General features: G+C 52.3%; 1 protein-coding gene across 1 annotated transcript; it reads right to left on the bottom strand.

Moving 5' to 3' along the window:
• Positions 1-4,251: 4,251 nt before the first annotated feature.
• Positions 4,252-15,583, bottom strand: TRIB3 (tribbles pseudokinase 3). Its single transcript, XM_060032816.1, has 4 exons — positions 15,440-15,583; positions 11,760-12,050; positions 8,380-8,672; positions 4,252-5,580 (listed from the first exon to the last, which is right to left on the bottom strand). Exons 2-4 carry the CDS (start codon positions 12,048-12,050, stop codon positions 5,091-5,093), a joined length of 1,074 nt encoding a protein of 357 aa, XP_059888799.1. The 5' UTR covers positions 15,440-15,583; the 3' UTR covers positions 4,252-5,090.
• Positions 15,584-15,834: the final 251 nt, after the last annotated feature.

The following is a 15,834-nucleotide window of genomic DNA, read 5'->3' as shown; positions in this document are numbered from 1 at the left end:
TTGGTGCTGGTTATTTGCAGAATGTGTAAGTTCCTTACCACATGTATGTCTCCATAGGGTACTTGAGTGTCCTAGCAACATGGCAGCTGGCTTTTCCCAGAACAGATGATCCAGAAGAATAAGGCAGAAGCCAAAATATATTTTATGGCCTGTACTTAAAGTCATACTCGTTTATTTTCACAGTTTCCTATTAGTTACACTGTCAGCCCAGCTCAGGGTAGGAGGGAACTGTATACAAGGGCATGGATACCAGGTGTTGCAGATCATCGAGGGCCATCTGGCTATCATGTATCAAATGAGATAGTGCATATAAAGCACTTAGAAGCATGCCTGGCATGTAGTATGTGCCCGTAAACATTAACCATCCCTAATAAGTGTCCTGGCTCTGCTCTAGGCATGTAGGGTCTACACAGCAACCACTTTAATTTACAAACACTTATTGAGCAGCTCTGTGTGCCAGGCACTGTTCTTGGAGCCAGGGAGACAGTTGTAAACAGAGCATATCCTTGGACTTATGAAACTCCCGCAAACAAATGATAGAGAATGTCCTGCCAGGTGGTGCTAAGTGCTGTGCAGAGCCACAAGGCCCGGTGAGGGGAGAGAGAACAAGGAGGGAAAGAGGGCTACATGTCTCTCCCCAGGATGCTGGTACAACTTAGGTGGTGGCTGAGATTTTGACCTGATAAAGCCCCCCCACATCTGTGAGCCCATCCTAGCATCACAGGCAGGTAGAATTTATGCCCTCTTTACACCCATTTGCAAACAAACCAGAGAGGCGCTAACATGAGCTCTCTGAGTCCCCAAGGAGGCAGGATTTCTCCAAACACAGAGGTTCTCCAACTCAGATGCTCAGCAGCGTCACCCAGGGTGATTGTTAAGAGGCAGAACCCCAAGTGTTCTAACTCACTAGGTCTGGGCAGTGTCCAGGGATCTGCATTTTAAACAAGCACCCTAGGGGACTGACTGACCACCTCTGAGAACCCTGTTCTTCGGGCTTCAGCGTGTAGGGGAGGGCATGCCCGCTCTGAAGAGTCTCTAGGTCCAGCCTCAAGGGAAGGGCAGGGCTTAACTACACAAAAGGAAGGGAACAGTCTGAGAGACACCAAGCAGTTGGCCCAGGGACCTACTACCTGCAGGTTCAGTTTTAGGTGCACTGTAGTCAACTCACTTGATCAAGTATACCTCGTGTAGTATATTGAAGAAAAAAAAAAGGCCACATATTATATTCAGGTCCTCCCACTGAGAGGGAGAATTAATTTCCCCACCTCCTGGCTCTGTCTGTGGGACATGCCAATGTGGCAGAAGCACAGCTTGGGCACTGGGATTTGTTCTTGTTGCTTTTTGAAACCCCAAGACCACCACAGGAAGGAGCCAGCGCTGAGTCTGTTGGAGGCTGAGACCACGTAGAGCCGAGATGAGCCGTCCTAGCCGAGGCTCCCTGGAGCCTGCCAGTCGGCAGACAAGTGAGTGAAGCTGAGCTGTCCTGGTGAGCCACCCTTTGCCTGCAGCCGCATGAGTGACCAGCTGAGCCCAGCCCAAACTGCTGACACAGACAATCACGAACCACTATGTTTGGGGGTTTGTAATGCAGCAAAGACTGATACGGCCTAGTTACTGGGGAAGAGAATTTTCCTTCCTTCTCTTGCGGCAAGTTTTTCTTAGTCATGGTAATTAACACTAACTGCCCAACAGACAAACTGCAAATTGCAAAGACTTAACATAGGAAGCTTCATTTCTTGCTCAGTAAAATCCAGCGTGGATCTGGTGGTCCTCCTCTATCTTGTAGCTAAGGGAACGCATGGCCTCAAGTAGTTGTGGAAGGGAAAGACAGGGATTGAGGCCCATCAGCTTTCAGTTGCTTTAGCCCAGAAGTGACCACCCCTATGTCACTTCTACACACATACCATTGGTCAGAACTAGTCCTGTGACTGTAAGGGAGGCTAGGGCATGTAGGGGAGCATGGGACTTATTGGTGACGCTTGTCTTTGCCACAAAGAACATACCAGGTATAATTAATTTCTTCATTTGTGTGGTTATCTATTTAACATCTGTCTCCTCTGTTAGACTGAAGTCCATGAGGGCAGGGACCACGTTGCATCCGTCTTGCACAGGACCTGCCCTACCGTTGGTTGGCATTGGGAATAGTTGTTGAATTGCTAGGTGAATGAATAATCGGGCAGGCCACACAGTGTGATATTTTGTGTTGAGCTCCCAATTGCATGTAAAATCCCCAATTAAATTTCTAACAGTCCCTCTCTCCCTGTAATATATAAAGTAATATATATGTATTACCTTTGATATTGTAAAACTCTTATACAGCGATCATTCAACGAATACAAAGAGAACATGAAAGTCCCCACTAATTGCAGTCAGGGGTCTGGTTATGTGCACTGTATTGCTTGGTGAGAGTGGATGTGTATTTTTTTTTTTTTGATTTGCATTTTTATGTGACAGTTTTCTTGTGGCTGCCTCAGCGTGGCCTTGGCAAGAGTTCCTGCTTCAAGGCAAAACCAGGTGAGTTGTTCTCTCTGTTGTGTGGTTTTGGATGAATCTTTTGCTCTCTCTAAACCTCATTTTTCAGGAATTCAGTGGCTGTCCAGTGGTCAGGACTCCATGCTTTCACTGCCATGGGCCTGGGTTCAATCCCTGGTCGGGGAACTAAGACCCCGCAAGCCACGTGGTGTGGCCAAAATAAATAAATAGTAAACCTCATTTTTCTTATCTGTGAAATGACAAGAGCATCTGCCTCATAGAGTTGTCGTGAGGCTTGGATGAGTCTCTCCGTGTAATGTAGATAAAGACCTGCCACTTGGCAGCCCCCGTTTTCTATAAGCTGTCCCCCCTTGCCCTTGTTCCACAGGCACCAGGGAGAACACAGCTTGTGAGGGAGCTGGGGCAGGATCTATGGGAGGGTTTGGGGGAAGGGTGAAAGTTGGGGACTGCTCCATGAGACCCTAGACAGAGCTAGGCCCTGTTCTGGGTGATGCTGGGTGCACAGAGAGGAGGCTGACTTGTCCCTGTCTATATTAGTTAGCATTTGCTGTGTAACAAAACACCCTAAAACTTAATGGCTTAAAACAACGATCATTTTATTTAGCCCATGATCCTGTGGGTCAGTTGGGGAATTCTTCTGGTCTGGGTCAGCCTGACTGAACTCTGCATTTGTAGTCAGCTGGGGGGTCAACTGGTGGCTGGAGGATCTAGGATAGCTTCCTTCACCTGTCTGCAGTTAGCAGGCTATTGGCCGAGCTACTGCAGTTCTCTTCCTCGTGCTTTCTCCCGCTACCTCCTCCTTCTCAGAATTTGATTTTGTTCATTTATCACTACCCCACCCTCCCAACCCCCCACACGTAGCATGAACCTCAGGGAGGCTGCTCCCACCTACAGCTGGAGAACTGGCATGATTAATTAACATAACTGCATTTCCCTTGCTGGTGATTGGCCAGGAGGTCACAGTGGCCCAGTTCTGGCCAAAACGTCTATTAGGAGTGCTCCTGGGAAAGACCTCCCCATCCCATGGAAAAGCTAGAGAGAGAACAACTAACTCTGACTGAGGACTTGTTATGCCAGCCACTGTTTATTCGAAGTGCTTTAGCTAAAATAACCCATTTGATTCTCCTGAGTTAGGTATTATTATCCCTCATTTTACAGATTAAGAATCTGAGGTATAGAGTGATTCAGAAACTTGCCGAGGGTCAAACAGCTAGTGAGTGTTGGAGCCAGGATTTAATTCCAGGTAACCTGACTCCAGAGTACTGAGTTCTCAAGTACTACCACGCCACCCTCCTTCTTCCTCTGGTCATGGGTCTCTCTTATGTGACACCTGGGACTGCTGTAGCCATTGTACGAGCAGTTACCTGGGACAACAGAGCAAAGAGACAGAATGAGCCTAGGGAGCCAGGTCCTTGCTAACAGCTCTGAGAGCCGAATCAACCAGCGTGAAGCCCATTCCCCGCCTGTCGACCTCTTGCTTTGTGTGAAATACGTTTTCTTCTTTTCAAAGCCACTTTAACTCACGGTTTCAGTTACATGCAGCCAAAAAGTATCCTGAGACACCAAGACATCCAGAAGGAACAGAGGGAATGAGGGAAGACCTACTGGGTCTTCTGTTCTCATGAACCACTCAAGCTGAGATTGACACACAAGGCCTCTGGCCTTTCACCCTGGGGCTGGTTTGGAGGCAGACAAAACTCATAAGAGATGGGGAGGAGAAGATGGATGAAATAACCAGGAGAAATGACAGTACTTCATAATTCCTTTATTAGGCACAAGATAAAAACATATACTCATGGCATCCAAATCCCACAGTGTTGACATAGGGTCCTGGACCCCAAGTGTCCCCAGAACAGAGCTTGGGACTTTTCAGGAGGTCAGGGGACAGAACCTGCCTGATCCCGGCCCCCAACTCTGGTGCTCAGGTCAGGGGCCACTGAGGTGGACAGGCCTGGCCCTTCACTCCAAACTACTCTTTGAGTTAGATGAAGACCAGCCTCACCATTTGCACTCTTGATCTTCCAGTCCAAATCCTTGGCTCAGGCCTGGATGGAGAAGCCCTTGACCAAGAGGACAGAGCTGCTGGGGGCACAATTCCCAGCATGGTCTGGGCTCTAGAGTCCTGAGTTACAGGGGAGGGGCCTGGAGCCTTTGGCACAGGGATGCTTCCCTTTCTCTGAAAAGGTGCAAGATACAAAGGCAGCTGGGTTGTTTGTGAAAGGGACTGTCCCATGTCAGAGGTACCTGGGCATCAGCATGAGTGGATGCCGATACCTGCACTGTGGGTGCTCAGTGTAGACACTGCCCAGTGGGCCTGGAAAGTGTTGTCAACTCTGTGAGCAGGAGTTTTGTCTCTGTCGTTCACTGCTGTGTTTCCAGCACTGGGAGTGGCACTTGGCACAGTGAGCTCCCGAGGACTCGGTGAGGCACGAGCTCATGTGCACAGGTGTGTGCGTCCAGCACGCTCCACACACACCTCCTCCTCTCTCCCTCCCAGAAGGCACTTAAGGTTCGGCTCAGTTCAAAGAGGCAGGAGAGAGCTTAGAGATACCCAGCCTCAACTGGCAGTCTGGGGCTGAGAGTCCAGTAGGGTCGCGTTAGCCGTAGAGACACACATCTCTCTCTCCCTCCTCCTCCGCCTCCTCCAGCCCCAGCCCTTCTGGGACCACCTGGTCAGCCTTGCAGAGGCTGGATCGCGAGGGGGGTGTAGGGATCACATTCTCCCGCAGCCAAGGGTGCAGCAGGATGCCTGAGGCCGTGAGCCGCTCAGCTGGCTCCCTTCGGAGGAGGCAGCGGACCAGGCAGCGGGCCGGGGCCGAGAGGCCCTCGGGCAGGGCGAAGGCCCCACGGCGGATCTTGCCGAAGAGCAGAGCAGGCTCTGAGTCCTGGAAGGGGTAGTGGCCAGCCAGCATGGTGAAGAGGGCCACGCCCAGGCTCCAGGCGTCTGCCGCCTTGCCGGAGTAGGATGGCTGGGCACTGAGGATCTCGGGGCCCACATAGGCTGGGCACGCGTGCTTGTCCCACAAGGAGTCGTCAGGCCCGGTCAGCACACAGGCATCCTCCAGGTTCTCCAGCACCAGCTTTGTCCTGTGCAGGGGGAGAGACAGGGGGTCAGATAGTGGGACCCCCACGCCACCACCCCACACTGTCACACTTAATGGCATCCATTTCCCAAGTGCCTGCTGGCATTTGCCAGACATGAGCCAGTCCTGTGAGTCTGGATGATTGATTAATCCCATATTACAGATGAGGAAGTCTAGGCTCAGAGAGATTAAGTCACGTCTTCAGGTCACAGAGCAATTAAATTTGAACTAGGACTCCGAGAGGAACACATTTCCCAACTGTCTGTGGGGCGGGGGCCCGGTGTGGGGAGGTGCATACTCAGGTGGCTGAGGGCATTTAGCCTCTATTAAGCCAGATGCAAACTTAGGGTCTAGGCAGGTAACAAAATTAGAAGTAGGAAGTGGGGACTGTGCCAACTATCTCAGCACAAACCCTGCCTAAAAAGGGCACCACTAACAACATTACAGTCAGTATTTGGAGTGTCCACCGCGAACCTGACCCTGGGCTGAGCTTCTACCTGGTGTATGTCATTTCACCCTCATACAACCGACGAGGAAGAGGCCATTTTGCAGCCATGGGAAGCAGGGCTGGGATTGAATCCTGGCTCTCTCCAGCCCAGAGCCAGCGCTATGAGCTGCTTATGTAGTTCCCAGGTGGCTCCATGGTCCCCTTTTCCACAAGAGAAGTCAGAGATCATATTTTAATGAAAAAAATCCCAGCTTTTAAAAAGTTAGCAACCAATTTTATTTATTTTTTTAATTAATTAATTTTGGCTGCACTGGGTCTTTATTGTGGTGCACGGGCTCTCTAGTTGTGGTGCAGGCTCAGTAGTTGCGGCACGCGGGCTTAGTTGAGGTATGTCGGATCTTAGTTCCCTGACCAGGGATCGAACGGGGGGCCCCTGCATTGGGAGCGTGGATAACCACTGGACCACTAGGAAAGTCCCTTTTTTTAAAATTTTTTGGCCATGCCGCATGGCCTGTGGGATCCCAGTTCCCTGACCAGGGATCAAACTTGGGGCCCCCGCAGTGGAAGCCTAGAGTCCCAACCACTGGACCACCAGCGGATTCCCGCAACCAATTTTAATTAAAAACACAAACGAACAGGAATGTGGGGCAAAAAAAAAAAGGGTGTGTAGACCACCATTTGCAACTTCTGCTTTAAATAACTCCCACGGGGCTTCCCTGGTGGCACCGTGGTTAAGAATCCGCCTGCCACTGCAGGGGACATGGGTTCGAGCCCTGGTCTGGGACGATCCCACACGCTGAAGAGCAACTAAGCCCGTGTGCCATAACTACTGAGCCTGTGTGCCACAACTTACTGAAGCCCACGTGCCTAGAGCCTGTGCTTGGCAACAAGAGAAGCCACCACAATGAGGAGCCCGCGCACCGCAACAAATAGTAGCCCCCGCTAGCCACAACTAGAGAAAGCCCGTGTGCAGCAATGAAGACCCAACGCAGCCATAAATAAATAAATTAATTAATTATAAATAAATAAATAACTCCCACCGAGCACTCTAGACTACTTTAATAGGAAGCATACTATTACCACTGCTTTAATCTTGTTCCCATGCCACCACTTCCTGGGTGCCTGTCTGAAAATGCTGACTAGTCCTGTGAATCACTGCACAGGGGGTGGGCTGAGGTGTTAGCATTATTGGCCCATTTTTCAGATAAAGAAGTCAAGGTTCGGGGCTTCCCTGGTGGCGCAGTGATTGAGAGTCCGCCTGCCAATGCAGGGTACACGGTTTCGTGCCCCAGTCCGAGAAGATCCCACGTGCCGCGGAGCGGCTGGGCCTGTGAGCCACGGCCGCTGAGCCTGCGCGTCCGGAGCCTGTGCTCCGCAACCGGAGAGGCCACAACAGTGAGAGGCCCGCGTACCGCAAAAAAAAAAAAAAAAAAAGAAGTCAAGCTTCAGTCAGGTGAAGCCATTGCCCAAGGACAAATTGCAAGTTAAAAAGTAGAACCAGAATTTGAACCCAGGTTTATTTGATTCCACCATCCCTCTTCTGATGGTGCTTCTCAAACTATTGCCTTGAAAAGGGAAGAAAGTACTTTTCTCACTTCTGGGTGGTCTGGGGGTGTTGTACTCACCCTAAGCTCAAAATTATTTGAAGCTGTGTATTAGCTTAAAAATCATTATAAAATTTACATTCTACTTCTTACTAAAAGCATGTTCATTTTAGTATAGAATGTAAAAGGAATTAGAAAACCACCCTTAGGCAAACATCCTAGGAATAGCTGCTACAGGCAGAATGGATGGTGGCTGAAATTAGTGGGTGAAAGTTTAAGGAGAAACAGGATATTTATATGCAGAGCCCGAAAGAACCTCATAGTACAGATTAATTACAAGGTATTGCCCAAGGTATTTATTATTATTTTTTTAATTTTAATTTTTTTTTGGCGGTACGTGGGCCTCTCACTGTTGTGACCTCTCCCGTTGTGGAGCACAGGCTCCGGACGCGCAGGCTCAGCGGGCCTAGCCGCTCTGCGGCATGTGGGATCTTCTCGGACTGGGGCACGAACCAGTGTCCCCTGCATTGGCAGGCGGACTCTCAACCACTGCGCCACCAGGGAAGCCCCCAAGGTATTTATTAATTATAAATGGTAAATTAGGAAACTTCCAGCGGAGAAACTTGGTAGGAGCCACCTTAACCAAAGATTGAGGTTAACATCACAGCAATCCGTATCAGCAGCCCATATCTCCTGATAGGATGGGCTGAGAAGACCCTATGGCTTCTGTGGTATTCTTGCCAAAAATGCATAACCTCAATCTAACTGTGACCAGAACATCAGTCAAGGCCTTATCCGTGGCCACGCTCACCTCTCCGGGTCAGCAAAGATGAAGCGCTGCAGCTTGAGGTCGCGCAGGACCAGCCCGTGCTGGTGGCAGTGTGCCAGGATGGTGGCCATCTGGCGGAAGAGCGCTGCGGCCTCGGGCTCCAGGAGGCGCCGCCGGCGACGCACCAGGCTGTGCATGTCCCCATGCGGCCGTGGGAAGAAGGCGTAGAGGTGCCGCGTGCCTGTCAGGACCTCCACCGGCCGGGCCACATGGCAGTGGTGGGGCAGCCGCAAGTATGGCTCCAGCACCGCCAGGGCCTCGCAGGCCGGGTACACCTGTGGGAGCATGGTGTGAACACGGGTGGGGACCCCGTGGGGCCCAGGTCGGCCTTGCAGCCAGTCACAGCCAACTACTGTGTGCTGGGCCTCGTGCCCCAGCACTTCAGCAGCAGGTCACTCAATCCTGACCAAGCGGAGGGCCACACGGCCAGCAAGGGACAGAGCTGCGACTGAATCCCCGTTCTCCATCATCTGGGCTCTTAGCTGCGAGCTCATATGGCCTTAAACCTCAGATAATTTAAAATGACAGGTAACCTGAACAAAAATAACCCCCCCAAACAGAGGGCGTCCAAAAGAGGAGATCATGCACAAGTAACTCATCCTTCCCCTCATCATCAATATGGCTAAGATTCTCTAGGATTCACTGCCCACCCACCCTTTCCTTTATTCCACAAGCAGGCATTGAATGCCTACCTGTACCAGCCACTGGGGCGCTAACTTGACTGACAGCCATGGTCCCCGCCCTCCTGGTGCCCATAGTCCAATACATGAGACAGTAAACAGGCCAAAAAAACTAAATGCTTACAAATTCTGATAAGAATTACGAAGGAATGCTGGAATAAAGAGTATTCGGGCAGGAGGCACCTATTTTAGAAAGTGTAGTCTGGAAGGGACTCTGAGGAAGTGACCTGAATGACTGAGGTGCCCGAGGGATAAGCTTTCTAGGTGGGAGGCACAGGAAGTGCAAAGGCCCTGAGGCAGGAAAGAACCTGAGCTGCTCTAGAAACCCAGCCAAAGATCAGTATGGCTAGAATGGGGTGGGGGAGGAGGGTGGGGCCCGTGGTGAGAGTGGGGAGGTTGTGGGGAAAGATGCTAGGGGCTTTATGGACATTAGATGGAAACCTTGCCATATTCCTGAAAGGATGTTCAGAGGAAGCTGACTTGGAAGCCACACAGCTAATCAGTGGTAGAGCAGTCTACTCACTTTGGTTTATCTGCCTCTAAACCCTTTGCTTGTTATTTTGTCTGTGACACACAGAAAGTAAAAATAAATAACTGAAGCATATACATATTTAATCCATGAAAAAATGTAAGTAGATGTGTTAAAACAAAACAGTTGGGGTGGCTTGGAGGCAATAATCCAAAAACGGAGACGTTTTTAAAAGTCAGGGCAAGCACATCCCTGCCTCTGAGCATTTGCACTTGCTTTTCCTGCCACCTGAATGTTCTCCTCTAGATACCCACAGGGCTGGCTCCCCCAGTGCAAGTCACTGCTCAAAGTCACCTCCTCAAAGAGGTCTTTCTGGACTTCCCAGCTAAGATCACCTTCACCCCCTCCCCTCCCCACTCCCTTCTCTCCCGTCTCCTAGTTTTTCTCCATAGCAGTTAAGATCACCTGATGTATATTTTACTCATTCACCCCCAGCGCGAACTGTGGGGGCAGAGCTTGGTCTACTTTTGAGCCACAGCATGGTACATGGTGCATGGTGCACGGCACGTACAAGTGCTCACTGAGAGTTTGCTGAATTAATGAATAAGGCAATAATCTAGGAAGACAGGATGTAGATCTTTCTACACACCGACCAGAAAAGCCTAGGCAATGTGGAAACGGCAGGTCGGCCCCCACAGCTCACGCTGGACATAGGAACAGGCACATCCCAGAAGATTTCTTTACATGTTCCTAAATGTCCAGGGCCATGTGAAAGCATGGTGCTTCTGGCTCCAGCTTGCCATGGTCGTTCCTCTCAGCATGGACCTCCCTCCCCAGGGGAACAGAAAAAAACCTGTGGTGCTGCAGGAAGGGGACCCAGAGTTCAGGGGTTCCTTAGAGCACCTGGGGTAGCCCTGGGGACCAGCATCAGGCAGCCCAGAGCCCAGTGTGATGTCCAGATCTGGCCCTGCCCGCTGCACCCCCATCAACAGGAGCTGGAGCCACCGTTGCTGCTCCTCCCAGTTGGATGGAGGCTTCAGTCCCTCTGCCTCTCTGTGCCTTCCCAAGAGGACCCAGCCCCCTTCTACCCCTCCCTGTGTACCTGGGTCTCCCTATCCTCCTTACCCCTGCCCACCAGAGCAAACCTGCCCTGCCTGTATCTGAACCACCTGTCCCAGCATGAGGCCCACGGCTCTGGGCTTAACCTGCTTGGGCCCAATCTCAGCTCTGACACCTCTTGGCTTTGTGAGGTGGCAAGTAACCACAGCTTTCGGAACCTCAGAGCCTGTCCTCTATCTCTAGAATGGGCCCAATAATAGTAGCTACCTCATAGACTATGTGAAGATTAGAGGAGTGATGCAGACTAGACAATCAACATAGTACCTGGTGCACAGTGAACACCTACGATTATGCTTTCTCATCTCTGTCCTTGTGAGCTGAGACCTGGCAGTGTCCTGTATGGGTCACTTGGCCCTGCCTGTTGCCTGAATTCTGCCAAGAACTCTGATTTCTGTCAGGAACCCTGGACTGTGCCCTAGGATCCAGGCTTGATGCCATGTGGCTTCATGCATGGCCCTTCTCCTCTTGACCTCAGTCTTTCCATCTGTAAAATGGCCACTGGTAGGCCCAATGACCTCCAGGTTCCCAGGAGTTCTGATGTCTACCATATCTCATCTTACCCTGTGCAAATACTTTAAATGGCTCCCCACAGCCTAGTGGGGGCTTCTTCCTAATGCTTTCACAACCAGTGGCTGCGAGCTCTCATCTGCTGGCCCTGTCTGCACCCCCTCTCCACTCCGGCCACAATGAAGTCCTTTTAATTCTCTGAAGTGCCTTGCCCTCAATCCTGTAGGCCTCTGTTTCCCCTGCCTGGAACTCCCTTCTCCCACTTTTCCCTGGCTGACTCCTACTCAGCCTTTTCTGACTCTGCCTTTGAATACACTAGAGGCTTCTCTGTGCTCTCATGGCCCCTAAGCTCCACCCCAGCAACATTTATCATACTATGGGGCCTAAGCTGTGAATTCCCCCAGGGCTGGGACCATCTGGTTTACCTCTCGGTTTCAGCCCAGCCTGGAGCTTGACAGAGAGCTGGGGATTCACTGGTTGCTTCCCCAACAAAAACAGAACTAAATTAATATAAGGGTCCCTCAGCCCTGGCAATCCTTTCCCAGCCCCCTGTGATGCTTGGGGACAGTGGTCCCTGGGGCATGTACCTTGCAGATGTACTCCGTGCCTGTGGGGCAGTGCAGGGTGCGGTAGGTCCGGCTGCCCTCCTCAGGCTCCAGGAGAACATAGGGTCCAAGCCTGGAGGCAGTGGTCACAGCAGGGGTGTGAACTGGAGCAGGGGGTGGGCTCAGGGGCAGTTGGCAGGAGGGCAGCCCGGGCTGGGGCCCACATCGAGCATGTTTCTGGGTGGGACACGCAGTGTCTAGGTCATCATCCAACTCCAACCGCTTCTTCCTGGAGGGGGCACCCTCAGGAACAGCCAGAGAGGTGGCTTGCATCTAGAAAGAAGGGGAGAAAAGCACTAAATAAGGCTGCTCGGTGTCCCCTCTTTTCGTCTGCTGGTGGGAGGATACACTGGCACAGCCTTTATGAAGGGTGACTTGGCGGTATGCATTAAATGGACAAATGCATATACCCTTGACTGGGTGTCCCACTTCTGGGAATTTATCCTCCAATTTAAATGCCTACCAAAAAATTAAATATGTGAAAGGCTGCTAATCAGAGCCTTGCGTCTACCAGCAAAAAGCAGGAAATTCCCCCAGATGTCCAGCAGTAGAAGACTGGTTAAAACATCACAGTACAGCCACACAGTGGAATACTATACAGCTCTGAAAAAGACCAGGAACTCTCTACATACTGATGCAATGATGCAAGTACAAGGTTATCCCTACAGCCCATGTGATAGAAACAATTAAATGCCCACCATTAGGAGACTGGTTAAGTACATTATATTTCTCTATATGTGGAACAGTTGTAGCCATACAAAAGACTGAGGAAATTCTTTATGTGCTAATTGGAAAGATCTCCAGAGTGAAATGTTAAGTGAAAAAAAAGCACAGTGGAGAGGTAGATTTGATGGTTGGTGAGAGGGAGGAAGAGAGACTTTGCACTGTATCTGTTGAGTGCTGTAGTATAGGCAGCTATTACCTCTGAAAGGTAGGGAGGGATGCAAGGAGGGGGAGGGGGAGTAGGGATGATGAAGGATGATGAATCAATGAAGTGTATACTGAATTTACATATGAACGGATGTTCTGGAATGAATATACTTATTGTCAAGTGAACAAAGCTAGCTGCTGAACAGTGTACCCAAGATGATCTCATTTATGTAGAAAAACCCACCAGCATGTAATATGATGTATCTGCATATTTGTATATATAGGTGTGTAAATGCACAGGAAAAGGTCTGGAAGGACCCAGACTAAATTGGCCACAGTAGCTTCTGGCCTCCTGAGAGACTCCAGAAGAGGAAGGGATTTGGTAGGGAGGCAAGGGAATTTTCAATTTCAGTAATTTAAAATAAAGATTCCACATTCACTTAGTGCTTGAGTATTTCAAAACAGATGAGGTGTATTTCTTTTTTAAAATGTGAACTTTGTCTACATGCAGAGTTAGTCCACCAGCCAGCTCAGTTTTACCATCAGGTGAGAATGAGGCAGGGAGGGGAGGTCTCTCAAAGCCCCAAGATTCACTCATTCAACTTCAGAGGAAGCACCCCGCACCCCCACCCCGGGTACAGCTGTGTCACTGTGTGTGTGGTGGGTGGAGGAGAGGGCAAAGGCATGTCAGGGAGGAAAGGTTCTCTCCAGGACCCGTCTGCCCACCCATCCAGGCTCCAGATGAGGAACAAGGAGGCCCAGGTATGAGGTGTGAGAGGGAGATAGACTTCAGCCACGTGAAGACCTTCCCAACAGTCCTAGGCAGGATTAGGGGGAAACATCACTCAGTCAGTTCTCTGACTGAAGCCCATCTCTCCAATCATGCCAAATGCATGGGCTCCCAAATGCATGGGCTGCCTTGGGAGGGAGGGAGCCCCCATCTCGAATGAAAGACCATAATCCCATCTTGGTAAGAATGCATTAGGGGGTGACTGTAATCAGATATTCCCTGGATGTCATCCTGGCTCAGACCCTTCCTGGCTCGAGAGCCCTAGGCAAGTTCTTCAAAATTCCTGAGCCTCCATTCCCTCATCTGTAAAGTGGATGCAAACCCCATAAGATTTTTGTAATGATGAAATGAAAATACAAATAAATTAACATGGCCCTGTTGCAGGGTAGGTGTCAGGAAATGGTCACTACTGTTGGTTTGTTATTATTATTATCATTATTACTCAAAGCTGAAGATGCTGAAGTGCTACCCTTGGGAGTCTCAGAAACTTCTGCAGGGATGAGGTTAGGATGACACTCCTTACTGCACTGGCTGTTCAGAGAGTAAAGCAAGATGATCCCTGTCTGTGTAGATGCTTTGCGCCCTGCAAAGCCTGAGACTCCCTGGAGTGGCTCTCCCGTGGCCACATCGGCACCCCAGGCTGCTTTTGCCCTATCCAGGGCTCAGAGCCTGGTAGGGCCTGGGATGAGCTCCATTGGACAGATGCGGTAACTGAGTCTATAGGTGAACAAGGGAATTTGCATGCCACAGGGCAAGATTAAAATCTCTGCAGTAGGATGGAGGCAGCCCCTAATTTCTACCTCTTGCTGTTCCCTGACACTCCCAGGGGAATAAGGGCGGGTCATACCAAACACACACACTCACACAACCAAGGGCAGACGGGTGTACACACGCCCCCCCAAAACACACTCTGTCCAAGCCAGCCAGCCAAGGCAGAGAGGGGCACCCACATTATTAAGAGACACACACCTCGCCCTCCACCGGCAAGCTTGCACGCACACACACACAGAGCTCTCCCAACTATCATACTCACGACTGCAGGACGGATACCAACAAGGTCACACGCTCAGTCTGACCCCCCGCCCACCCCGCCCCCACAGCGAAGGCAGTGGGCGGCCTCGCCCCGTCCTCGGCAGCCGGGATCGGAAGCCGTGGGAGAGGAAGCGGCGGAGGGGCGGGGGTCCCGGAGCAGAAGGTTCAGCGGAAACCGAGGGCCGGCGAGGGGCCTGGGAGGGGCGGGCAAAGGCAAGGAGGCTGGGCCCCTGGGCTGAGATAAGAGGCCTCGCCCCCACACCCCAGAATCAACAGGTACAACACACACAGTCGGCAACAACAGAATACGCGCGCATCCTACACCTCGCAAACCGGTAGCCGTCAGGCCCGTCACACCCGTGGCCCATGCCCTCACGCCGCGTCCTGGCTGCCCTTGACCCTGCGCCGCCCACCCCCCGCCCACCACGGGCACCGCCGTCCCCGCACGGCCCGCACCTGCCGCCCGGTGCTCAGCCCTCCGCATAGCTCGCAAGGTCCCCGGAGACACAGCCCCACCCGGACCCCACTGGCCTACGCGGACCCCAGCAGATCCGCAAGGACACATTCCACAGGTAGACAGGCTCCCCCCGGCCCCCAGTGACCCCCACAGACCTCCCCGCACCCAGCCACACAACTCCCCTGCCCGCCCCACACTCACACAAATGAGGACACTACACACCCTCCGCCCCCGGGACATGCTGCCACGCCCCGTGGGCACGCATCCTCCCGCCAGCCTGATCGGCCACGCTCGGCGACCCCACGCCCTGTGGGGCCGCGTCACCTGGGCCCGGCGGGAACACTCAGCCCAGGTCGCTCCCCGGACCGTGGGTTTCCTTAAAAGTTGTGTGTGTGTGTGTGTGTGTGTGTGTGTGTGTGTGTGTACGTGTGACACGAGACAACCCCAGCCGCCCCGAGGCTCCCGGCCGCCCCTCAGCCCCTCCGGCCGCAGCCTCCCGCCCCTGCCGGGTACCCTGCCCTCGCGCGCGACGGAGTCCTGGTGCCGGCCAAGCTCAGAGTCCCCAGGCACCCCCGGGTGGCCCGCGCTGCTCTGTCGTGGCTGAGCTCGGCTCCGGGTCGGGCTCTGGCTTCGGTCCCCAGCAGCCGGACGCGTGCGGAGCCGCCGCCGCTTCCGCCGCGAATGTCTCGGGGACGCCGAGCGCCGGGCTACAGCTCCGACCCGGGTGATGTAAACCTGAGCTAATCAAGCCACTGCCTGATGTCCTCAGGCCCGGGATTGCACCATCCCCTGAGCCCCGCCCCCCGGGGTCACCTCCGTGGGCGCCCCGCCCCACCCCTTCCATGCGGTCCGCTTGCGGTCCCGGAACCCCTCCCGGCCCTCTAGGGGTGTCTTGTTTCCACCCCTGC

This window comes from Delphinus delphis, chromosome 15, assembly GCF_949987515.2.
Source record: "Delphinus delphis chromosome 15, mDelDel1.2, whole genome shotgun sequence".
Taxonomy (NCBI): Eukaryota; Metazoa; Chordata; class Mammalia; order Artiodactyla; family Delphinidae; genus Delphinus; species Delphinus delphis.
This window is presented reverse-complemented; position numbering and strand designations above follow the sequence as displayed.

Bases quoted from the DNA above. Each gene is read 5' to 3' on its own strand.
- TRIB3 (XM_060032816.1), bottom strand. From the start codon at position 12,050: ATGCAAGCCACCTCTCTGGCTGTTCCTGAGGGTGCCCCCTCCAGGAAG. The intron at 8,673-11,759 runs GTACATGCCCCA...ATGCTCCCACAG, and splicing joins GCACGGAGTACATCTGCAAG to GTGTACCCGGCCTGCGAGGC. The intron at 5,581-8,379 runs GTGAGCGTGGCC...CCCCCTGCACAG, and splicing joins ATCTTTGCTGACCCGGAGAG to GACAAAGCTGGTGCTGGAGA.